General features: G+C 42.6%; 3 protein-coding genes across 3 annotated transcripts in view; all 3 read left to right on the top strand.

The window, feature by feature from the left end:
* The window catches only part of LOC139330599 (GRAM domain-containing protein 2B), a 93,049-nt gene extending 86,208 nt beyond the window's left edge, over positions 1–6,841 (top strand). The window contains exon 14 of the mRNA XM_070961599.1: positions 6,829–6,841. The gene's annotated coding sequence lies outside the window, so the exon portion shown is untranslated. The remainder of the gene's footprint in view (positions 1–6,828) is intronic.
* On the top strand, positions 84–5,290 carry ddx59 (DEAD (Asp-Glu-Ala-Asp) box polypeptide 59). The gene is made up of 8 exons (XM_070961596.1): positions 84–114; positions 559–1,418; positions 1,825–2,007; positions 2,121–2,210; positions 2,628–2,879; positions 4,017–4,169; positions 4,402–4,530; positions 4,771–5,290. The coding sequence occupies exons 2-8, from the start codon at positions 576–578 to the stop codon at positions 5,029–5,031; spliced, it is 1,911 nt and encodes a 636-aa protein (XP_070817697.1). The 5' UTR covers positions 84–114; positions 559–575; the 3' UTR covers positions 5,032–5,290.
* Positions 6,134–25,646, top strand: kif14 (kinesin family member 14). The gene is made up of 29 exons (XM_070961591.1): positions 6,134–7,179; positions 7,936–8,190; positions 8,350–8,437; positions 8,644–8,742; positions 9,091–9,143; positions 9,251–9,281; positions 9,538–9,645; positions 9,821–9,937; positions 10,122–10,240; positions 10,851–11,023; positions 12,310–12,457; positions 12,911–12,974; positions 13,196–13,380; positions 13,674–13,776; positions 13,887–14,044; positions 14,182–14,329; positions 14,725–14,871; positions 15,160–15,292; positions 15,627–15,720; positions 16,572–16,713; positions 17,571–17,677; positions 19,189–19,289; positions 19,728–19,958; positions 20,336–20,523; positions 21,027–21,179; positions 22,115–22,237; positions 22,378–22,452; positions 24,447–24,597; positions 25,279–25,646. Exons 1-29 carry the CDS (start codon positions 6,134–6,136, stop codon positions 25,644–25,646), a joined length of 4,908 nt encoding a protein of 1,635 aa, XP_070817692.1.
* Positions 25,647–25,704: the final 58 nt, after the last annotated feature.

Raw genomic sequence — 25,704 nt, 5'->3', positions numbered from 1 at the left:
GGTACAGCTGGAAAGGGCTGTTCTACGAACCACATATCCCGACGTGCAACGCAACGTTGCGTCAATAGTCTGCGTCGGTGATTGTTTTGAAGCGTTGGAAGATGATTCGTGGAGGTAAGTGTAATGTTGTTCATTTATATGGCATTTTCAGCGAAGATATTTCCCTGCGTGTATGAGTCAGTTATGGCCGAACTGTAGTTTGACAAGTGGTGTTTCAAACTACACAAAAATGTGAAGGCTCCCGACTTGTTTGCAGTTGCAACCTGGAATTAACGTTATATCTGTCATTGTGAGAGTGTAATTTCGTTGCTGTACGAAAAAGAAGGTTTACGGAAGGAATTCATACTTCATTTTACCTCTGAGAATATTAGTCTGAGCTAATAACAGTTAATTAAGGTGGAATTTGTTAATGAAATCTTATTTTTTTGTGAAATAACGTTATGCCGTACAAGCCCAAGCACGAGTCTCAACAATTTGAAGAGGTTGCTATTATCATTAAAGCGATGAACCCTCCTTGACATAGACTTGACATTTATATCCCGTTTTTTATGCTCACAGGTTAACAATCTATAAAGATGTTTATGCCAAGAGCCCTGAAGGTGAAGAGACCTGTCCAGGGCTCCAGCCAAGTTTTGAATAAGAAACGCAAGGTAGATGAAGAGGAGAGAAAAGATGAAGGCAGTTCAGCGACACCCGTTCAGAAGGAGAGAGCAGGTGAAGACACCAGAACTGAGGATGAGACAGTACAAGCAGGTGCAGACTCTGCAGGGTTCACAGAGAGGTCAGTGAGCGAAGATGGAGATAAGTCTGCTATAAGTGATGATGACGACGACGACGAAGAGGAGGAGGAGGAACCTGTCAAATCATTCAAAAAGAACCAAAGATGGCCGGAGCCAGGAGAACCTGTCTGTGTCATGTGTGGTCGCTATGGGGAATACATCTGTGACAGCACGGACAACGACGTTTGCAGTCTTGAGTGCAAAGCCAAACATTTGGCCCAGATGGGAATGGGGACAGGGGCAGATGTGTTTGACCGCAAGGACAAAAATGGAGATGAAAGGACTCAGCAGCCAGCAGTTGACACTGGGGGAGTGTGTGAAAATGAGGCAGGCTATTCCTACAGGGAAGATGGGTTCATATCAGGCCTGACAGATGAGCAGGTGACGCGGATTAAACAGGAGCTCGGCATTCAAACCCAGGGGAGCGACGTCAGGAGGCCCATCGTTGAGTTTGAACACTGCGGCTTCCCTGCCACGCTGAGCGGCAACCTGAAAAAAGCTGGCTATGAGGCGCCCACGCCGGTCCAGATGCAGATGGTGCCTGTTGGTCTCACGGGCAGGGATGTGATTGCCAGCGCTGACACAGGCTCGGGCAAGACTGTCGCCTTCCTGCTGCCAGTGGTAGTGAGGGCACTGGAGGTATAGTAATGCAACAAACACCAGATTGATTCATTCAAATTTATACCATGAAACTGCCTATTCATACCCAGAGAAAGCTACTTTTTAAACATCCGTCCTGGGAAAGGACAATTTCAGAATTGGGGGGGGCAAAGTCAAAAGGGACCTATAAGTCTAGAGAATGATCATCATTATTGTTCTGCAGGAGAGTTTGTATTTTAAGTAGGTAAACTGAAAGACTGTATTCAGACTGCTTTTGTAGCAACTCAAAAGAATGAATTTCTTCTCAAGGAAAACAACTTCATATCACTAAAACACATACGTAGTATTTCACTGTTCACAAAACATCTCTGGACATGGACTCACTTGCTTCATATAATGGCTGTTTGGCTTGCATATGTCTTGAGATGCATGTTTTCTTCTTTAGAAACCAGCACACAGTGCATGCAGCCCTTTGGCTCTCATCCTGACCCCCACCAGGGAGCTGGCCATTCAGATAGAGAGACAGGCCCAAGAGCTGGTGATGGGCCTCCCCAACATGAGAACCGCTCTGCTGGTGGGCGGCATGCCGCTTCCACCACAACTCCATCGCCTCAAAAGCAGCATCAAAGTACACTCTCTGTTTTTACAGTCACTTCCTCCTCCCTCCCCCCAATCAAAACATCTTTCTGAGTCTATAGGTTTCCACGTCATCATGTTCTTCTTCTGTTAATCCCCTTTAAGATTGTCATAGCCACCCCCGGGCGACTCCTTGAGATCTTGAAGCAGAAGGCAGTGCAGCTGGACAAAGTGAAGGTTGTGGTGGTTGATGAGGTATGACAGACAGTTCCCTTCCTTTCAAAAAAAGTCAAATTAAAACTAGCTTTATTTTGTAAGCAAATTAGAATGTATCAACCAAAGACAGCAGCATTTCAACACCCTCTGGAAAAGCTTTATTTATGGTGATACAGCAGAAGTTCTGAAATAATTTCACCATAATTTAAATTTGACATTATGATGAGCAAACAAGGAAGCTTTTCTAATAGCTAATTTGGATTTATGTTATGTCATATCCCAAAACATGCTGTAAACTTGAGGATTTTACCAAACAACATAATAGTAGTTGTGAAAAATCCTTGAATTTTGCCTCTGTAAGTGGGATCAAGTATGCAGTTCTGTGCTGTTCAGTGTTGCTGTTTAGAAATGTAACACTTTTGAAAAGTCCACTTGTATTCATAATGTATCCCGTAGGTCGACACTATGTTGAAGATGGGCTTCCAGCAGCAGGTGCTGGAGGTTTTGGAGCAAGTTCCTGAAGAACGGCAGACTCTGCTGACGTCAGCCACCATCCCAAAAGGGACGGAGGACCTGGCCGGCCGACTGGTTCGTGACCCTGTCCGTATCGCTATTGGGGAGAGAAACCAGCCCTGTGCCAACGTGAGGCAGATCCTGCTGTGGGTAGAGGAACCCTCGAAGAAGAAGAAGCTGTTTGAGATTCTCAATGTGGGTTATAGATCTGAGGTTTTGATCTTTTAACAGTGACTTGTAGATGTGTGTTTAAATAGCACACAGTCTCCTTTTTCTCAGCAAGTCTGGTGCTCACTTTAAGTCTTGAAAGATATATTTTGGGTGGAGTATGACTTTAAGCTCACTTCCACTGCCAACATAGGCTTTCTTTAAGAGGTCAGCATTTTTTTTTTTTTTTTTTTTCTAAGACCAAGTCTAATTCTCCTCTGCAGAACCAGAAAGTGGGATATTAACCCTGTTTTAATTCATAGTGGATTTATCTTTGACAGTTGATACGCACTAGTACCAGCTTGCTATTTTATTAACTGGGCAGTTCTTTAAGCTCCAAAGACAAGTCTTCTCTCTAGACCATATTTAGATAGCCATTGCTGCAGCCCCGGCCCCTGTCTGGAGGAAATGGGTGGGCCCTGAGCCATGGCCCCACTCCAGGAATCCCAGCTATGGCTTACACCATTAATACAGGGCAGGACGGGAAGGGTCTGCTTTAGTTAACCTGGTGAAGAAGTGTCATTAGACCAGTGTGTGAATAAGAGGAGCTACTTCTCTGTGTAGAGGATGATTGTGATGACAATTGTTTATAAGCCACATTATTCATGACTGCTGTTATTTAATGCAGCTCAGAGAATAAGGCTACTGTCTCTGACCAGGGGAAAGTGGTGGCTCCAGCAGGAGGCCTGTGGAATTGGAGGGCTATTATACTGGGATTTGGATGGGCCTCCCCTAAGAAAACCAAACCTTTGTAGTGGACATGACTCAGGCATCATCTGAAACAGACTTTTCATGTGGTGCATGGTGTATGAATATGAACAAGAGCGATAGACCTAGAGCTGAGAGAAGCCTCATCCTTATTACTTTCCTTCATTAGTCAATGTGGAAAATAACTGTTTCAGTTTGAGATTACAGGACAGATGCAAACAGCCTACTTTAAAGCAAAAGAATTTTTTTTATTTTACTTGCAGCTTGTGAACATAATCATAAATAAAACTTTCATTGTCAATGTTCATGGTAGCTCAGTCTATGCAGCGTTACTGAAATATCTGTTAATAAAAATGTAAAAAAAAAAAAAAAGAATATCTGACCTCACTGCTATGTTTTTTCTGTGTGGCTTTTCAGGACAGTAAGCTGTACCAGCCTCCAGTGGTGGTGTTTGTAGACTGTAAACTGGGGGCTGATCTGCTGTGCGAGGCGGTCGCCAAGGTGACAGGCCTAAAGACTGTGGCAATCCACTCTGACAAGAGCCAGTGGGAACGCAACCGCATCCTCAGGGTGAGGCCAGTGGCAGCCAGAACACGCACAGTCAAGTGGATGAATAGCTCTCCCATGTGTGGTGTCCAGGAGTGTTGCTCCTGAATAACTTGTAGCTTGAAGAACACAGACACCATTATACTGATTGCAGAATCAAACTACTGCGGGAAAAACAAACCCAATACTTAAATCCTCACCATTTTTCCACAAAATCATGTCTGACAGTGTAACCTTTGCTCTGTTGCGTCCTCAGGGTCTTCTGGACGGAGACTTCGAAGTTGTGATCAGTACAGGTGTGCTAGGCAGAGGACTGGACCTCGTCAACGTCAGACTGGTGGTTAACTTTGACATGCCAAACACAATGGATGAGTATGTCCATCAGGTTAGTCATACCCAAAGTAGAAGAGTGATAAAGTGGTTAGGTTCAACCTCATTTTCACTTTCCATTAATGAAGCTTCTTACTAATTAGTATATTAATAAAGAGCAAGATCAAATCCCATTTTCCATACTTGACTAATTTTCTAATGGAAACCACAGCTGAATCAGAATATATTGTATACAAATGTATGTTTTTTAAGAAGGCAGATGACTATATTTTTTCCTTCATTTCTTCCCATCCAGGTGGGCAGGGCAGGCCGGCTGGGACACCGAGGGACAGCCATCACTTTTCTCAACAACAACAACAAGCGGCTGTTCCTGGAGGTGGTGAACAGGGTCAAACCCACAGGGTCCATCCTGCCCCCTCAGCTCCTCAACTCACCCCACCTCCATGAGCAGCAGAGGAGGCAAAGACAGAAAGCCAAGCACGGGCCTGATGACGTGCTGGTCACTAAGAACAATCTATTAGACATCATAAGGAAACACGACCGTCGCAAAAAGTAACACATGCCTGCGCTGGTGCGACTAAATTCTAGTTTGCTTTATATGCTGTTAATTTTTACATTGTTTATTGAATAAATGTAGCTTTGATGCATTCTAAATAAATTTCTTGTCAATCTAAGACAGTTTCTTTAAATAGAGGAATTGTCCACAGTCTTCAACCCATGCTGTCCAGATGAAGGACAGTCTTTTCTTTAATCACTGCTGTGGTGTACTGTGGTGTCTTTATTAAAGACTGAGGTCCAAAAAATGTTACTGCTTTAAATTACATTGTCTTTTATGAAGTTTTAGGACAGGAGGTCTTGATATCAAAAGACACCTCAGCTGGTCGGTTATAGATCAAGCTTACTGTTGATTATCTGGAAGTGCCCTGAAGCAGGCTGCTGACTCTGTCCTACTTCAGAATAACCTCTAGTTGACCATGATAGTTGGGGTACATGATCATCTTAAGGGGTCAAGAAAAACAAATTTAATGTCTGAAGGTTAAAGAAATAGATCGGGTAGTGCATAAATTCCAGTCTGTGATGGCATTATTTTACCATACGTGAATGTTAAAATTCAGTCTTTCACCCAAGGTCCAGCTTCTGTTCTTTTCTTGAGCTTTTTCAACCAGTATTGCATCCATCAGCTGGTGGAGTTTAAAACATTTGTTTTTGTTTTAACATGGAGTGTACGTTATGTTCTGTAACGGTAGACTGCTAATTTTAGAGGGGAAAATATGAGTAATGGCTATGGGGTAGGATGCCCTGGATTGTGCTGCCACCTAGCGTCGTTTCCATGTATCAACATGTCTCCTCCCTGACGTGACGTAACGATTTCCGAGAATTCAGCCAATCAGCTGTCACTTGCGTACTCGGTTTGAAATTGAAGCGGGCGATGGCGGAAGCGATGAAGGGACAATAACAAACAAAAGTAGCTCTGTTCGCCTGAACACAACTCGTATTATATTTGAATGGATAAATATTCCGATTTAACTGACGTACCGAGTCCCATGTCTTCATGTCGTGTATTGTTGTAGGTAAACGATTAACCGGAGTGAAGTTTCCGTTAGCTAGCTAACCCGTAAACTCGTTTTAACGTTTTTTGCTTTTAGCAGCCGACTGCCATGTCGTTATTTAGTGTACAAGCGAGGAAGCACACAGCGTATTATGACCATCTAATTCCAACAGCCAGGACACCGGGCAGGGAGCGACTGGCCGAGCTCAAAGCGACAGACACAACTCTGGGTAAAAGTGAGATAACATCGGGAGACTCTGCGTGTGAAGACAGCCGGTTATCTGATAAAAGCCGGCAGGTGAACAGGACTTATGTCATCTCTGCGCTGTCGAAAAGCGGCAGCGGGCAGCAGACGCCTTACCGCGGCCGACTCACTCTGCAGAGGAGGTCAAGGAGGAAGACCAGGGGTGAAACAACGGAGAAGACGATGGTTGAGAGCATCCAGAATACCACGCCAGCACCGGAGAAGAGACTGACCCTGCAGCGCAGGACCAGGACTCCTTCGATGGATAAAAGCGCGTGCGGACAGCGTGAGGTCAGCCGCTCTGGTCTGCAACCAACGTCCAAAATCCTCAGTGAAGCAAACGGTAGGACACCTGTTTTATTCAGGTCTATGAGTTTAAGAGAAACTGCGTCTAAAAGCAATGGAAGAGACGCTGATGTGGAAACCCAGAGGAGGCCGACGCCCCCCTGCGCTTCTTACTCCGCAAGTAGGCAGCTTGAGGACCAGGCCCAAACCTTTAAAACCCCTACCAAGAAGACCCCGTTTGAGAAAATCGCCGCCAAGAGAGACGTGTTCGAGAGGCTGGCGGGGAAGGAAGCTCCTAAGCTAGTGACAGCCAAATCCGCAAGTCTAGAGAGGCCCAGATTTCGAGCACAACAAAGGGAAGACACAAAACCCGTCCCGGCTCCTCGGGTCAGCAAGGCGTCCGCAGGTGTGCACAAGGCTCAGGCCGCGCTGCAGGTGAGACAGACCTCCACCTCAAGCCAAAAGGGTGACGTGACCCAGACCAGGACCTCCACCCCTGCTCCAGCTCCAGCACCTACCGACCAGCCGCTCTCCAGACCCAGTGAGGCTCTGAAGCAGCAAGATTCACTGAAGATGGAAAACAGTGCAGTGACTGTTGCTGTGCGTGTACGCCCTTTCAATGCCAGGTTTGTAATCCAGTGTTTGTCTTAATTGATGAGTAAATTGTGCAGGAGTAGATGAGGGTTTGGGCCGTGTGCCTAATTAAACCCAACATCATGTACCAGTATGATAAACCGTGGTGTACTTTAATCAGATGCTGTGTAATTAAACAGATCTCTTCTTGGGCTGTTAGCAGGTCAGTAAAATTTATCCTGAACACACAAAGACAATGAATTTTATTTTTAGGATAATTAACAAATGAAACACCCTACAGAAATACACTGTATTTCACAACATGTATGAAATGTTGTCTGCATGAAATGGGAACAACCGAAGCGATTAATCGATATGTAAATGGGCAGAAATTGGCCAGTCGTTGAAGTCATTGTTCAAGCAACATTTTCCAAAAAACCCAGGCATTTTCCAGTGTCAACTTCTCAGCTGTGAGGATTTGCTGCTTTTCTGTGTCTAATGTGATTGTAAACTTAAGATCTTTTAGGTTTTGGAGAGTTGGGTGGGCAAAACAAGCAATCTGATATCCTTGCCTTTGACTTGAGGAAATTGTGATGGGCTATTTTCTGACATACAGACAAATAATTAATCCATAAAATAATGTGCAGATTAATCGATGATGAAAATAATGTTGATTGCAGCCCTGTACAACCAGCTGTGTAGTTAGGTTACCGAAGCGCTCAGACTTATGATTCTTGGAAAGAAAAAATCTTGCTGGTAGAGAAAACCACTGTGTGAAATAATGTTTAGCAATATTTCTGCTGTTACAGAGAGAAGGCAGAGAAGGCATTGCAGGTCATCTTCATGAACGGCCAGGAGACTGTTGTCCAGCATCCAGACTCCAAGCAGAGCTACTCCTTCACCTATGACTTCTCCTTCTGCTCCGTGGATCAGCATGACCCCACCTTCGCCAGCCAGCAGACGGTGTACGAGACACTGGCCAAACCTTTGCTGCTGAGGGCCTTCGAAGGATTCAACACCTGCCTGTTTGCTTACGGCCAAACAGGCTCTGGGAAGTCGTACACGTGAGTATATTTGGTTTCAGTTTATTGCAGTCAACTATGCTCCACTGAAACTCTTCCTCTCTGCTCTCTTACCCTGGAAAGCGTATACACTGGGATCTGTATTTTAAATAACAATCAGTCTACCATCGGCTTGACTTGTTTGAAATGATTGTTATTTAGGATGATGGGCTTTGGAGAAGAGGAAGGAGTAATCCCGCGGTTCTGCCATGAGCTTTTTTCTAGGTTGGCCTCCATGGAAAATGAAAAGGTAAAGTCTTTCTTATAAGTGTTTATTCCTGGTTAAATACTTCTAATTTATTTTATGTTCCTTTACTCAGTTTTCCCTAGAATTGTTAGAAATGTCTTGAGGTTGTAGTTTTTCCACTAGAAAGCACTCCAAAGAGAAAAAAAGACATGAACCATCCTTTTTTCCTGGTTACATAACTCATCAAGTGATCCATTTTTACATGTCAGGTCAAATGTCATGTAGAGATGAGCTACTTTGAAGTGTACAATGAGAAGATCCATGACCTGCTGGTGACCAGAGATGAGCCAAACCAGAGGAGGATGCCCGTAAGTAGTTTGCAACTGACTGAATTTTTTTATTTTTTTTTATTGCGGCTTGTAAATATGTCATATTTTACTTGCCACTGTGGTACATAACCATCCTAAATTTAAGGCTTTATTGAAGAAATACAACTTGCTTTTATTGAAACTGGCTGCTGCATTTTCAGACAAATCACCAACTTATCTGTTGTTGAAGGGAAAGTTAAGATTGCATGGAACATATCCTCATAATTGCAGATTTTAGAGCTGCATCCTTGCTGATAATGCCATGGCGACAGTCTTTATGGTCATTGGTAGAGCTTAATAACCTGAGAATGTACAGACAAGATAAATGCTCTTGATTTGTTTTTCCAGCTCAGGGTGAGGGAACATCCAGTCCACGGTCCCTACGTTGCTGACCTCTCTGCGTGAGAAACCCTTTTATTTCTTTTGTTGTATTACCCTTCAAGAAATACCAATGGAATATTCTTGAATGGTGATTTTCGGAATTGCTCACTTTGTTATTTCTTCACAGGAATATTGTGAGCTCTTACAATGACATTCAGGTAGGTTGAAACTGCGGTCAATGTTTCCTTCTTTTGGATCCTCGTCCTTAAGCCGATGTTCTTAAGAACAACATTGAATGAGTGAGCAGATTCAATGACAGGTAGACTAAGTGTAGTCAATATTTATGTCTTAAGAACACAGTGCAGGCACAATAGAGATAAGGTTTGACCATCAAAGATATATCCAAAGTGTAGCACAGAAAAGAGAGATTTCACATAAAGAGTTTCAGTCATTATTCCTGGTGTCCTTCTTTAGGGTTGGCTGAAGCTGGGCAACAAGCAGAGAGCCACAGCGGCCACAGGAATGAATGACAAGAGCTCCAGATCCCACTCTGTCTTTACCCTGGTTATGACCCAGACTCAGGTATGGCCTCTCAACATTACTGTATGTTACACATCAACCCACCCCCACAAACACACACGCACACTCTTTTAATAATGTGAAGAGTATGTAAATTAATAAGTCTTCAGTGACACTAATGAACTTGCAGGGTCATGTGTTACACAGCTGATCAGTATGTCTGTGTGCTCGTCTGCAGACTGAGTTTGTGGAGGGCGAGGAGCACGAGCACAGTATCACCAGCAGGATCAACCTGGTGGACCTGGCAGGCAGCGAACGCTCTAACACGGCTCAGACGAGCGGAGACCGACTCAGGGTACACACACACACACACACACACACACACACACACACACACACACACACACACACACACACACACACACACACACCATGCTATCCTTTGATAAGGCTACTCATTGGTGAGGCTTAGCTTTTGTTCATTTCATCCATGTACTTATGATAAAACAAGAAATGCCATTTTTACTGTGTCCTTATAGGAGGGTGCAAGCATCAACAAATCCCTGCTTACCCTCGGAAAGGTCATCTCTGCCCTGTCAGAGCAGGCGCTGACCAGAAAGAAGGTCTTCATACCGTACAGAGAGTCTGTCCTGACATGGTGAGGGATCAAAGTGCTTGTACACTGCTGCTCTTGTAGAAGATACTGTTTGTCTATGTAAGCTCTCTTGACTATTACTATGTCTGTAAATCACATGCTTTGTATAAAGTCTTGGACGTTTTCAAAATGCTTGATTTTTTTTTTTTAAATTATGTTTTCAAAGTTAGGAATATGCTTGAATTTGAATATACTCCTTGAAAAATGCTCAATTTACAACATGATCTGGTGTTTCATGTAAACCTTTAAGTAAACCAAAAATGTTTTAGAATTTCAACTTTTTGGCGTATTTGTTTGATGTCTCCTGATGTTGAATTTATTTAATATTTATTTATTTCTAAGTTCCAAACTTCATTTTTCATAATTGTAGTCGTAATACTGTATATGTGATGATAAAGGCTTTGAGATTCTGGAAATTTTTGTTTTAGGTACCTCGAAAGTGCTTGAATTTTACTCTTCAAAAGATGACAGTAATTGTAAATGAGAGCAATTAGACAGTCTTGCCAAAATATATTTTTTGTTTTTTCTGTAACTTACAGTAATGGTGCAGATCTCATCTCCAAGTATGATCCTGACCAAATCCCTTTTTTTATTATTATTTTTTCTTCCACAGGCTGTTGAAAGAAAGCCTCGGTGGTAACTCTAAGACGGCCATGATCGCCACACTGAGCCCAGCGGGCAGCAATGTGGAGGAAAGCCTGAGCACTCTGCGCTATGCCCAGCAGGCCCGCACCATCATTAACGTGGCAAAAGTCAACGAGGACACCAGCGCCAAGCTCATCAGAGGTCAGACTCGCAAAATATCCGTATTCAGTAACTCCTGTTGGCCTTAATTTAGCTCTGGCCTATTTTTATTGTATTATAAGTGCATTAAGCTTTATAAACTTTTTTTTTTGCTCATCCTAAATAGATATAGTAAATCGTTTCATCATGCTTCATCAGTATGTTTGTCAACCAGCTGCCTGTAGCAGGGTTTTCAGGGATTTTGCATACACTTACTGTGGATGTAGCCAGTTGTGAGGTAGATGTGGCTGAGGTGAGTCCTTGGCCATCACTGACTGTAGACACCACACACACACACACGCACACACAGACACACACACACAAAAACAGATTTTGCTTCTGTGACATGAATGGGGGAATGTGGAGCAGGGCTAACAAAACACCTAGCTGCCTTGGAAAAACAATCTTGATCGTGAAGAGGTTTTTTCGCCGTGGTCTTTTATATACAGCAGTAGTTCTGTTCTTGGCAGTTCTTTGTGAACCTGAACATCTGCCATCCTACACAAACAGCACTTCACCTGTTCGTCCTCATTTTGTACCGAGCAGTGTGGCCTCACGGAGTGAACAGAGCACGTTTCTTAATAACTCCCCCCTCCTTAATAGCTTTACTACATACGCACATACGGAAACTCATTTGAACTGTCATTCACTTTCTGTCCTTCTGTCCACTAGTCTTTTATCTGCCTCTCTTTGACTCTGTATGTTTATCTTTTTTTCCATGTGAATGTCCATCTTTCTATTTATGTCTTGCTCTTGATCTCCTTTGCTCTCCTTCTCTTCCGCATACGCTCCCCCTGTCCATCTATCCATCACCAGCTTATTCACTACCCAGTTCAATTAAGGCCTGGCCCTAACCTTGCCTCCAGGCCATATTTATGCACTGTCAGTTGCACATGGCGGCTAACTGTCATGCAAGTATTATTTTTCATGAGATGATCGCGCTGCTGTTTGACGTTTTTAGCAGTAAGGGGAGCTCTTGGTGTGGATTTGTCTCACATCACCTGTCAGTGTGTGATACTCAAAGTTAATGTGACTCAACCGTTATAAATCAGGTCAGTGTTGCTCGGTAAATTGTCTTCAGTAAGTGACATTCAATAAGTTCACTGACAAAATCTGAATATTACTGTAGCCCCTGTTAAAGCCATGTCTGGAAACACCTTTTCATGACTTTTATGTAACTCCCTGCAGTTTCATATTGGCGGATGATCATTTCAGTGTGTATTTCCTCCAAACTGCTCTATATGTTTTAGCTTTACAAAGCGTTTTGGACAAACTGTGTGTGTCCTCAGAGTTGAAGGCTGAGGTGGAGAAGCTGCGAGCAGCCCAGATGAGCTCCCAGGGGATCGAACCAGAGAGGGTCAGGCTGTTCCAGCAGGAGATCTCCTCCCTGAGGAGCAAACTCTGTCAGCAAGAGAGAGAGATGGTCGAGGCCAACCGGTCAGTGTTCGATGCATTAACTGGATCTTCTTAGACCCAGATATGATCTGTCTCCATTTTGATGGGGTCAGAGTGAAAGCTGCAGCAGATTTCAACAGCTCACCCTCGTAATGCTGATTTACATTTCCACTCTTATCCACAGTTATGATGTACATGTGTTTGCATGTACTTGCTCTGGTTTCATATGTACATATGTTTTGTTTTTCTCATCTTCAATTCTTATTATTCTGTGCAGGTGAAAAAAAGCATAATTCAAATATTTTCCTTTAAAAAAGCGAAACAAATACAATAAACAAAAACGTCAAGTCAACGTTGATGTTTTCCTTTTCATGAACTTTAGTCGGTGAAAGGTTCATAAATGATTGAGTAGGGGGATACATTTTGGACAATCATAGGAGAATTTGATCTCAGGTGATTTACTTTATTGTTCAACTTCATCTTGATTTCTGGCAGGGCGTGGAGAGAGAAACTGGAGCAAGCTGAAATCCGCAAACGTGAAGAAACCAAAGAATTGCAGGTTTTTTGAGCATGAGATTTATTTCCTTTCTCTTTTTAACTTTCCTATGTACAGTACTTTCAGTTTCACCGTGTCAAGGCTCTCATCCACTGTGTCTCTTTACCACGCTAACCCTCAATGGTCAAAGTAGCAAACCCTGAACCAAGCTGTGATAAGTATTCTCATATCCACGCACGTATAACAATGTGTGAAAGAAGTGTTTGCACTGTCTGTGTTTTCAGAAAGCAGGTGTGACTTTCAAAGTGGACAATCGTCTCCCTAACCTGGTGAACCTGAACGAGGATCCCCAGCTGTCTGAGATGCTTCTCTACATGATCAAAGAGGGTCGAACCACAGTGGGCAAGCTCAAGTCTGAGTGCAGCCATGACATCCAGCTGACAGGGGCCCTCATCGCTGAACAACACTGGTGAGAACAAACTGCTGCAGGGCTTCAGAAATGCTAGTGGCAGAAGAGAACAGTAAAATAGTACTGTTTGTGGTCTGAACATGTTCTTATTCAGCAGAGGTGCGCCACTGCAGAGAGATGCTGTTTTGATACTTTGTCACGTTTAGTTTATTAATCATGATCATTGTTAATTGTTTTAGGACCAAATGTTAATTACGTAGCTTTTCTTATCAATCTAGCCATTTTGCTGATCTAGCTATCATGTTTTTTGGCTACAGCAGACAGTCAACGTGTATTTTTTCTGTTTGTTTTAGTATTATAACCAACATCCAGGGTACGGTCAGCATCACTCCCATGGAAAACGCCAAAACCTTTGTTAATGGGAACCTCATATCTGAATCCACTGTGCTACACCATGTAAGTCGATCAGAAAGATCCCCTAACCCAGCTGAAGTTTAGCATTACACTATAGAGAAACTTACAGTAAAATGTTTATCCATTTGACTCTCTGTGGTTATGGCTTCCAGGGTGACCGGGTGATTCTTGGTGGAGACCACTACTTCCGCTTCAACCATCCAGCGGAGGTGCAGTCTGGGAAGCGGGTGTCATGCTGGACAGGCGCAGGCGATGGCCACAAAGACTTTGAATTTGCCAAAAATGAGCTTCTGGCAGCCCAAAGAGCTCAGTGAGTGCAAATAACCAGATTAAAAAAATCTTAATATCACCATATCAGCCATCTCTTGTCAGGGGCACCATCCACAGCATTTGCACAGACTAATGATTAAAATCAGAACCCCGCTAAGCCACCTTTGTGCGTCCCAGGTTGGAAGCAGAAATTGAAGAAGCCCATCTGAAGGCGAAAGAGGAGATGATGCAGGGAATCCAAATGGCAAAAGAGGTGGCCCAGAAGGAGCTTTCTGACCAGAAGGTGCTTTATGAGGACAGGATCCGAGCCCTGGAGAGACAGCTGGTACACAAAACTTATACTTTTTTTTTTATTGAAACGATGACACATTCTATTTTCTCTCCATGGTCTGATTACTTGGTATCTCTCTTCCATTTATGATCACTTTAGGGGATTGTGACTAATAAATTATGTCCATTTGCAGGGAACCGTAGGTCTGACAAATTGGTGGTGTGACACTTTACAGGTTTTTAGCAGTACTGCTTTGGCAATAATTGGAAGGACACTTTCAAAAGCTGACAAAACTATGAGCACAAATAGTATTTTTTTAAACCGTGTGTACTAAATTGCCTCCTTGCAGAACCATCAAATAGTTTTTTTGTCATTTACAAACTTTTGTGTATCCTGTACACCCCACAAATTTGTGCAACCAATACTGAGTAACGTCCACATGTGTTCAGAATGGGGAGACTGAGCGGCAGCGTCAGCAGGAGTTGGACCAGCAGAGGGTGGCCAGCCAGATGGCAGAGCTGAAACTGGCCAAGCGGGAGCTGGAGCAGGAGGTGGACACCCACAAGACACGCCTCCGCCTGCACATGGAAGCCCAGGTCAGAATCCAGGACAACACCTGGGAATGATAAATGCCCTTCTCCCTTTAAGTTCCGGAAAGTTTTTCTTCTTTTCTTTTTTTTTTTCTTCACTTGCTCATTCTCACCATTTCTGATGATCTCATAATGAGCTTGAGTCGTTTAAGCAAATATGCTGACACTGGCTTTTTTGTTTAACTGATGGGCCATTTGGGATATGTTTTGAGTCATGGTGGAACTTGGCGCTCGGCATAATGTTTTGGCCTGGTGGTTTTTAATATTGTGTATATTACCATGATTCACTCACAGGCGATGGAGGAACACCGTGTGCGTCAAGTGAGGATTGTTGAGGCCCTGGAGGCGGAGAAGAGAAAGATCAGCAAAGAGGTTGAGGAGATGCAGAAGAAAAGAACCATAAGGAAAAATCACACCCCCCAAAATGGTGAGAGCTTTCAAGTCACTACTGAGCTCATATTGGAGTTAGGAACCACAGTGACAGTTCACACCATGTAAGTGGAGTTCCAGATGGATGGGGCCCATCCTGTTAAACCAGACACATTGGAGTAGAGAAGTGTCCTTGAAAATCAGATGGTACAGTAAGAGTAGTGTAACATTTGGCACTTGGTAAGTTATCTAACAGCAGTAATTAAACAGTTCTCATAGGCTGAATCTTTTCCATCCAGTGCTATTACATCAGACTGAAATTAAAACCGTCTAAGCCACATACACTTTCCTCGGCTCCGGTGAAGTTAATGTGTTTCATGTCCATATTGCAGTCACTCCACAGTGGGATACCATGAAGTTCTCCCTGATGATTGAAGAAGCCAATAAGATCAGTGCTAAACTGAGGAAAAACACAGTCTTCAGCAGGTATGAAATGACATCAGGCCTCAGTTTACATGTGATTTATTATACAGCTCACATGTCACATTAATGTTAATAGGCTCTGACTAAAAAGCATTTGGAAGTATCCTCTTACTTAAAGGTGAGTTGAGTCATTCTGGAAAAAGGCTGTTGATGTTGCCATCTCTCCTTCTTCACAATGCAATTACCCGTTAGCATGCCAGATTTCCCATCCCTCTCTCGTCCTCTTTCCCTTGTCCTGTGCACCAGTGTGAACACCACCTGTTGCTGATTGGCTGGAATAGTGTGTGTGGCTCGGTCCAAGCCACTTTGACCAATTTATAGCTGGAATGTGGAATCATGGATGCGTGCACGTTATCCAGATAAGGAAAAACACGTGTTACTGCAGGGTAAAATACGTTATGATTGGAATGTAATCAAATCAGCTTGACCACATTTGGAAGTACTTGCATTGTGTTTGGGTGTTAATTATGTGTAAACATACCGTCCATCCATACACAACATACAGATGTTTAGCTACCATAAAAAATATGTTGTTCAAATTTAAAGCCCACGCAAGCGAGAAGGCTGAAAGAGGCATGCCTCTAATTACTGATTATTTGTCTATTCTGTGCCATGACAGTGCCAAAAAATGCATTATTCAATAGAAACAGTGGTGTTGGTTTGTTTCCCATTTACAGAGCCAGGCCCGTGTGCAATGATCAGATTTTTTTTTTTTGGCACACACAGAACAGCGAGCAGAAGATGAGGAGGATTCACTGGATTTAAATCTCAACAAAAATCAAAAGTCTTTCTACCAAATGACTCTGCCCCCTTTTAAGATAAGCCAAAAATGATTTGCCTCTCCTGTGTTATAGACACGAAAGCTCTGACATTGAGACCCAGGAGCAGGATGGGCCGCCACAGGTGCGGGTTCAGAACACAAAGCTGGGGATCTCCACTTTCTGGAGCCTGGACAAGTTCCAAAACAACATGGCTGCCATGAGGGAACTCGAGCAGGTCTGCCTTACATCACTTATGCCTTTTCAGGCCATCACGTTTTACCTAATGATTGTTTTCATGTTTTAAAAAAACATTAAGAAATGCACATTGTCTTGAACTATATGAAGCCTGACTAAGTAACCTTTTTACTCTAATGCAAATGAAAGTAAAACAGAGTTGATTATTGGTGTGGAAACAGCCTGGGCGTTTGTAATGATGGTTTTAAAAATCTTAAACATACACAGGGTGCTACAGACGTTCATTGGTGACAATCTTCACCAGACAGAAAAGGCCCTGTGTGGTTTAAGAGTGTCCTCCACCACAGTGCTTATCAGTCTTTTAGCCAGTTTTCTTAGACGGTCTCAAGCTACCTGTGATCTTTATTTACAATAAAGGATTCAGAGAATAAATGGTTTTATGGAGAGCTTTAATGGACAGTATTATTAGATATGTATGTGTATAGAATCAGAATGATTATGGACATAATAACATCATAAACCCATTTATACCCTTAAAGGGTATAAATCTATGAAACTGCTCATTATGAAGCTGATAAACCATCGAAATGCTTGAAAAATCATCGGAAGCTTGTGCATTCTTATTTCATTTGATCAGTGCTCTAATAAAGTGATGTATGATGCCTGTGGAGTGAAGCATATTCAGCCATCCAGCCTGTTTGTTCCTCATTCTACATATTCTGACATCTGACATCACCTCAAGTGCAATTGCCAATTTCCCAGGCGTTTGACCTTATTTACAGTCCAGAATGGGTTGTTTTATGCCTGACAGAAGGATGCTGCCTCACATTGCTGCGCTTTTCTCATTAAGTTGAGTAAATGAGACCGGGCATGTCAGCAATAGTTTACTCTCCGCAGGGGGATTCCACCTCTAAAGATGACGATGTGTTTTATGACCCTGATGATGAGTGGGAGCAAGATATATCGGCCTCCTCTGCTTCCACCTCCTCCTTCTCCCGCCGAAGGTAATTATCCAGCTCTTCCTCTCTTCTATCCATCAATCCCTCTTTCCAGCACCTGCCATTTCCATTAGATTTCAGGGACTTAATTGGTATTCTTGTCCACTGACTTGAAATGTGTAAGTATGCAAGTGTTCACAAACACTTCCAGCAACCTCCTGAGGGAAGTTCAGGACAGTCTATCTGCAAGTGTCCGCCTCACTGTTCACAGTGCCAGGGCTTGGATGGACAGTGCTTTCGCCGTACAGTGTGTGGCTCTTAAACCCACAGCCCTCATACTCAACTGAACCCGCAGCCTCCTGCACTTTTTCAATGTGAACAATGTGTCAGGCAAATGGATGCATATGGAAAGTTGAAAGGTATGTGGATGGAACATGGAAAGTCATTTTTATAAAACAGTTTGGAAGATTTTGGTTATTTTCAGAGTCCTCCTAGTTTCCACCAATGTGATTTACAACCTGGCACGCACTTTTGACGTTCAACACATCCTTCTTTCTCTCACGAAAAGTTGATGTTGAAGTTGCTGCCCACAGAATATTTCCCTCTTTATTCTTTTTCCTCTGTTTATTAATTTCATTTCCACAAAAGCCAGGCCAAGGGGTTTAGAAAAGGAAAAGACACTAAGAGTCTCTGCCTCTCTCACTCACACTCAGCCCATAACCCAACACACACACACACACACACACACACACACACACACACACACACACACACACACACACACACACACACACACACACACACACAGCCTGTATGCTACATGCAGAACCCCCAACATTTTCCTTTCACATTGTTGTTTTTCTTGTCAAGCATGTTTATGGTGCTCCTGGTGGTGCCTGAACTACCAGCAGACCCAGCCAAATGAAACATGGCACGGGCTCTGTGGTTCCTTCAACCCTTCTCTCTCCATTAAACCCATGTCTAAGCCTTATGGCCACAGTCATAGCTGTTTACTGACCTTCCCTCCTGTAGCTTGTTCATCATAATCAATATCTATTCTCCTGCTGAACTCATTTAACTCTTTAACACATGAATTTAACATGCATCTTTGCAAAATAACACCAAACCTTTGTCTAAATGTGCCTCTTACGTACTTAAAGTCAGATTAGCATAACCATGTCGAGACTGCCCACGTTAACAGGAGTAAATGTAGTCTGTCTCCAGTCCCCTCAAAGCAACGTCAGCAAATAAATTACAGTTCTCAGATCCAGTAAGCAAATCCACACAGATGAAAAGTGGAACAGGCAGTACAGAGTAACAAACTTCAGCAGTGGTTCATTTTTAAAAGGTTTGGGACAACAACTGTGCAGACAAACCTTGAGCTGCAATGAAACTAATGGTTTTTGCAACTGACTTTGTGCTAACCAGCCTTAGAGAAGACACCAAATTAATTTTAAACACACTGGAGGTCGTTCTGAATAAAAGCATACATATTCCTAATAATTATTTATGAATTATAAATGTAAAATGTTGGCAGGGTACTCACGGGGCTTTGCCTCTGGTTTGTTTGACATCAGGAGCAGGAGCTTGTTGAAAAGCAGGAGAATTTCAGGGCGTCTCTACGAGATCCGGGTCCATCCAATTCAGAGCCTCCACAACGGCTCCTCACAGTCTGCTGGTAAGACGCTGAACAAAATTGCTTGAATATTTGCAGCTTTCTGAATAACACCATGTTTCAAATATTAGACTGATTTTTATTTTTTTTTTTAAGCAGTGTTGAAATTGAGATGGGAATGGTATCAGGAACAGTGTAGTGTAATTGTCCATTTTGCTGTCCACCTTTAGTGAACACACACAGCGCCTTTGATGTTTGGAGGGGCAGGAGATATTTTATCCACACAAAAAAATGTGAATTTGGAAAATGCTAACATCCTCACACACATTAAAAGTTTGGGAAATAAACTTGGTGATTACGTGTTATTCCTGTGAAAGTAAAACTGGCTGCTAAACTTGATTTTGTGACAAATCCATTTTTACTGTGACACAGCGTTGTAGGAATGAGGTCTAGTTAAGTCAGCTGTGTGCACACCCCAACTCTTCACTGTGTCTGTCCCAGGGTTGATGGGTGTGGTCAAACCGCCCTCCACCCATTCCATCAGCACAGACTCTGCCATGCCTGGTGTCTGCAAGGAGTTGATTGGCCAGTCAGTGGCCCGTCTGCGTGGTTGTAGTGGGACAGAAGAAAGCCTGGCAGACAGGCTGGCGTCTGATCTGCACCTGGTGTATGCGGCGGTCCAAACAGTGTCTGACCTCTATGACGGCCTGGATGATGACAGCCAGGAGAACGGTGAGATTCAACCTAAAATCCAGACTTTCATGACTGAGGAGAGGAGCAAGCTAATGGGGATCCAAATACATTGTTTGAATATTTAATTCATTGGCAAAGTTCACAGTTAACTATATATGGGTAACAGCTAGAAAACAATCACTGTGCATTTTATTTTTCCTTGTAGTTGTCTGGCATTGCGCAAAAAAACACCAATATGATTCACGGTTTTAGGATGAGATGCCAGTTCTTTAATTTATTTAGCTTCAATAAATATCAATATTTTGAAAGAAATCTAATTAGCAGACTTCTTTAAAAGCCCCAGGCTTACCTTCTCTCTTCTTCTGCTCTACTGTGTGGGTGAACCAATCTGCTATCGTCTCTTTTTCCTCCTGCAGTGTTTGTGTGTAACTTGGTGGCCCAGACTCAGCTGGTCAAGGCCACCACCGCCATAGAGAGCGCGGTGTTAGTTACCATGCAGTGGTTGGCCAGTGTTAAACCCTCCTCCGGCCTGCTCTACACCATCGCCGAAGAGCTCAAGAGCCAAGTCAAGAAGATGGGAGGATTCTTCCAGCTGCTCATTCAGGTAAACACAAGAAATTAGCACACTGTATTAAAGAGCACGTGGTGACATTATATTATGCTTTTTGTGACATTTACAGTATTTAAGTAAGTTGAAAAGAGTGCAAAGTCTGAACAGAGAAATTATTTTTGATTCAGTGTAGTTTTGACGGGTTGGCTAATCAAAATGCACAGCATTAATTGACGTGTCTTAGCTCTGAGCTGTTTGAGCTCTGTCTATGGAAATGACCAAGCGGAGGGAATTCTCAACCTTGAGCCCCAAACAGAACATGAATATATGGAAAATAAATCTAAATTCCTTACCAGCCTCAGCACCTAAACACCCAGTTTTCCTTGCTCACTCCTGATATTTCACATTCTCTAGCATTTTAATTTATTTACTAACCCTTCAGACTATGTCGGCCGTTTTGTTGGCTTGCTTGCATTGATTTACTGTTAAATCAATTTTAATTCAACCTGTTTGTTTGTGCTGACTTGAAAATGAAAATTTTCTCCCTCCCCGTGCAGGGTTGTGAATCTGAGATCACGTCAATGGTAACGGAGGCACGGAGGAAGAGCAGTCAGTGCCTGGACGCTGCATTGCTTGCACTTGGCCACCTGGCGGCAATGACAGGCATGCAGCTGAATGCTATGGAGCGGGGTGCTCAGGCCACAGGCAAGGTAACGCCACCATTAATACCACAGCAGCTCCTATCTGTGTCAAAGCTCAGGGGTTCACTGTAATCAAGCCCCCACTCTACAATACTAGAGAATGTAATATTAGCTGTGTGGATCTCAGAGTAAGGATCACATTAGGGGGTCGCGAATTATTGAGCAGAATAAGTATACGCTGTGTTTGATTTGTTGACATGCAAGCGCAGTGGTATATTATATTATGCTGTTGGAACACACAGTAAAAAAAGGTTTAGAAATGTCAGTCTTTTACATTAGACAACATTTAGTTCCAGGAGGACGGCGATGGACATAATTTGATTCCATTATATTGTCCTGTGTTCAGTTTATTTGAACTCCCTCATTTGCATGTATCTACACATTTGTATACTTTCAGTAGTTTGTTATGTACATATAGACACATAATTCATACATATTTTTGTTTGTTTGTTTTTGCTGTGATGGTATTATATCACAGTATTACAAAAATAAATGGGATGCTCCACTCAAAACATGATTCCACTTCTTTTCACTGTGTTAGCAATGTAAGGAAACCTATCTTAAGAAAGATTATTGAAAAAAACTTGTTCATTTGCTCTAAATAGGAATGAGACTGAGGTGTCAGCCTACATGTTCTGGAAGGAGTAACCTGCTCTGTAATGCAGGTTAATTAGTAAATGTCATGCCATTCATTCTCAGAGCGAGGCCAGGGGTAGAATTAGGCATCTCAAATTCAACAGGCTAACCAGCAAAATAAACAGTAAAGCAATATATAAATGGTAAAATTTCAAGGTTCTAGAAAAAACTACATTTGAGTGTCACCATAACTGTCTTCTAAACCGACAGGGATATTTTGTTAATTGTATTTTGTAGCTTTTGGTGACTGACCTGAACAGTGCTATCAAAAATACGATGTGTGTTATGATATGTTTACATCTTTTCAGCAGTCCCTTGTCCCGTGTCTGCTAAAGGGGACCAATAAGGGCATCACCTCTCTCTTAGAGGAGAGCCTCGTCTTCACCAGAGAAATGCTGAGAGAGGCTCAGCTGGCCTACCCCAGGAACCCAGTAAGAGATCAAAACCTGGCTGCGTCAGTCAAATTGTGTTGTCATGGTTATATAACTAGATTTTGTGTGTTTACTTTCCATAACGGTGGATGTAAATATTCTTAAATGGGTCACCATTCATAATCCATCTGTGCTTACAGGTCCTGCAGAGCCTAAAATCCAAGATGCTTGATTTAGCCCTAGCTCTGCAGAGCTACATGCACTGCCTTATCACGGTGAGTTTCAGCAGCAGGATCAACTATAATCTAGGAGTTATTCTAACACTTCTAATTTCTGCACATCTTTGGAAAGTTTTGTTAAAGTCTGGGGAAACTAAATCTTGATTTCTGCAACTACATGGGTGTTAATTGTATTGCCTCATATCACGCCAGAAATATCACGCCTCAGTACTTCCCGACCATTCACTGCCCTCTTTATTTTCTGTGTTTCTGAAGACTCGTGGATTGCATAATCAATTCAAATGTGGACTTATTTGTTGTGTTGTATGTAGTCAGACTTCAGAGGATGGTAACATGATTAAGCTGTAGTGAAAGAGAAATAACAAATTCAAAAGGGTTGGAATTAAATTAGAAAACTACCCAAAACTACCACACATATTTTATTATCAGCTGTAGTTTTTGTATTGTAGCACAAACTCACCTTAAACAATAAAGTACAGTTTCATGATGATTCATATTCTATTTTGCCAAGAATGTAATTTTCGAAAAGAATTCTGAAGGTTGGCATTAAAAACGGTCAGAATTAGAAAGAAAAAGAAAAAAAAAAATCTGATTAATGGTGTTAGCTATCGGCTATCTGCAGCTTCATTACTGAAACTGCTGGTATTTGTTTGGGTAAACTGTGGCTCAAAGAAAGAATACGTGCTCAGCAAAGCTTCCCTGCATATGTAAAGGTTAAAAACAATCTTCCATCTTGACACAGGCTTAAATGTTACAGATTAATACCCACACCCACAGCAGCCCCGTTAAAGATGCCACTCAGTCTTTATTGCTCCTGTAAAGCTCAATGCTCTGTAGGCTTATCTCTCTGCAGTCGTCCCTTGCTGATCGTTCAGGTAATGAATGTGTTGAATGAAGTGGCATCAGTCACAGCTAACAGGCTTGTTTGTCGTTATCTTAGCCACACAAACAGTTTCTTTTTTTGTTAAAACCAATCATTGACACATATAGGCGCAGGGGCATTTTGCTGCCCACAGTGTTATTGTAGTCAAATAAACCTGAATTATAGCCTGAGGCAGCTACATCCATGAAACCAAGGACTGCACATGTGCGCGATCGTGGACGTAGACCCATCTATAAATATGTACTGCAGCAGGCATTGTCATTTAGTGATTGAACCAAAAGATTTTGGACTTTTAGAGTTTGCAGGTCTTCAAGGGATGGTGATTAGTTATTCAAATGCCTGTAGAAATTGGGCAAAGATGGCTTTTAAAAAGAAGATATGGAATTGTCATTACATGTGGCAGCCAAAATGCAACTATATGAATGTTTATATGTTATTTTATTTACAAAACAAAAAACACATAAACCTGACAATTTAAAAATTATACACAGGAATTATTTTTTGCTCTAGTTAAAGAGGGTAAATTGAAATTAAAATGGCTTGTGTACACATCTGTGTGCTGGAATAAATGGCATGGCTTAGCAACATTTTCTGCTGCACTGCAGTGAACAGGGAAGGAGGCCATTAGGTTTATGTCATAGAAAAGGACACATCACCATGGAAGCACCGTTCATTCAGTGACATCATGTGCAACTCTCTCTGTGTGTGTGTGTGTGTGTGTGTGTGTGTGTGTGTGTGTGTGTGTGTGTGTGTGTGTGTGTGTGTGTGTGTGTGTGTGTGTGTGTGTGTGTGTGTGTGTGTTCTGTTTCTGTTTCTGTTTCTTGAAGTGGCTACATACAGGATTAAACCTGACAAGTCAGAGATCCCTGGTTAAAATATCAATACCAGTTGGGAAAATTTAGTTGAGGAATCTAAGAATCAGACCATTTGTTTGTAACACTCACTCAAGCAGTTACAGTTTAAGTGCCACTAAGAGCTGCTTATTGGTTATGGGAGTAAGTGTAGTTTTTATTCATTGTGTATTGTCCAATGTTGTAATTTTATGTGTATATGTGTTTTAGTGATGTGTTTGTTGTGTTAATAAGTGCTGTTTATTTGCTCTGTCTTGCATTCGATTTTTTTTGGGTGTGTTCATGTTTTCAAGCAGGGGAGGGAGACTAACCCGGAGCAGGGGGAGGAGGGGGAGGAGGAGGCCTCAGCTTCCCATCTGCAGAGACTGAGGACTGCAGCGACCAAGCTGTTCCAGCTGAACCAGGCCATCAGACAGCTGCATTCCTCCCTGTGCGCTGCCCTGCGAGGTGAAGCTTCTGACATACACACAGCCTGGACATTCAGCTATACCTCGTTTCGAGTGTAACTTACATTGTACAGCAACAGGACACATCTCTTGGTCAAAAGCAGTAGAAGAAACAGCAGGTCAAGGGCCAAAGCCAGATGTACTTGCTGTTTGCTCTTCACAAAGATGATTTTCTCAGTGCCCAGTTTGCAGTATAATACAGCAAAGAGGCCATTACAGGATAAAGATTTATATAATGATGCTCATACATCATTGTGTTTAGGAAAAGTATTTTCATATATTTTGATTTCAATTGGTTCAATCAGTCAATTGTATTAAAGTGAGCAGGTCTTTACCAGCTTAACTGAATGGCTTCATTCAGTTTTATTAGTGCATCAGTACGTATGATGAACAGTTATGCCATGACAGGTCAGGCTTTAGTCTGTGTTTCATTATAGCTTTGCCTGAGGCTCAGCCAATCAAAGTTAATGCAGTTGTATAATGTGTTTTTTTGTTTTCTCATTATCATTGCTATAACACCTTTTATTCATTTGATTGATAAAAAATGTAAATTTTTAATATGCGAGTTTTAATGGTTGGTTAGCTGGCAAAGTGGCTAGCAGCGTGGACACCACCCTCTGCCAAAATTGACCGGATTATTGTTGCTGGTGTCACTTCTGTCTGACTGTCATCTTCCTTCCAGGAAAAGACAGAGACTCCGACCCAAGCAGCTGCAGAGAGCTCATCTCCTCCTCTGCCAAGGCTGTCGATGAGCTGATCACTGGTCTGTCCAGGGAGGGAGCACTGACGCTGGCCCTGCAGCCTCCATTTCTTCAGAGTATCACGGCTGCACAAGAAGAGCTCCACTCTGCCCTGCAGTCTCTGTCCTCCTCCTGGAACCAACAGGAGGCAGGAGGAAGCAAAAGCTCTGCCGCTTCCGATAAGAGCACAGAGGATGAAATCTTAACTAAAGAGAGTGCTACCACTCACAGTGCCGTTCGAGTTGTGAATAAGATGGTGTATTCTCTCCCTCCAGGTGTGTCGTCCAAAGGCAGCCCACACTGGGTATGATGTGCATTAATCCTGTTTTTCTCTTTGCTGTCTCACATCATGTACGATTTACTGTAAA

This window comes from Chaetodon trifascialis, chromosome 4 (assembly GCF_039877785.1).
Source record: "Chaetodon trifascialis isolate fChaTrf1 chromosome 4, fChaTrf1.hap1, whole genome shotgun sequence".
Lineage (NCBI taxonomy): Eukaryota > Metazoa > Chordata > Actinopteri > Chaetodontiformes > Chaetodontidae > Chaetodon > Chaetodon trifascialis.
The sequence above is the reverse complement of the archived record's forward strand: the minus strand, read 5'-3'. Positions and strand labels throughout refer to the sequence as shown.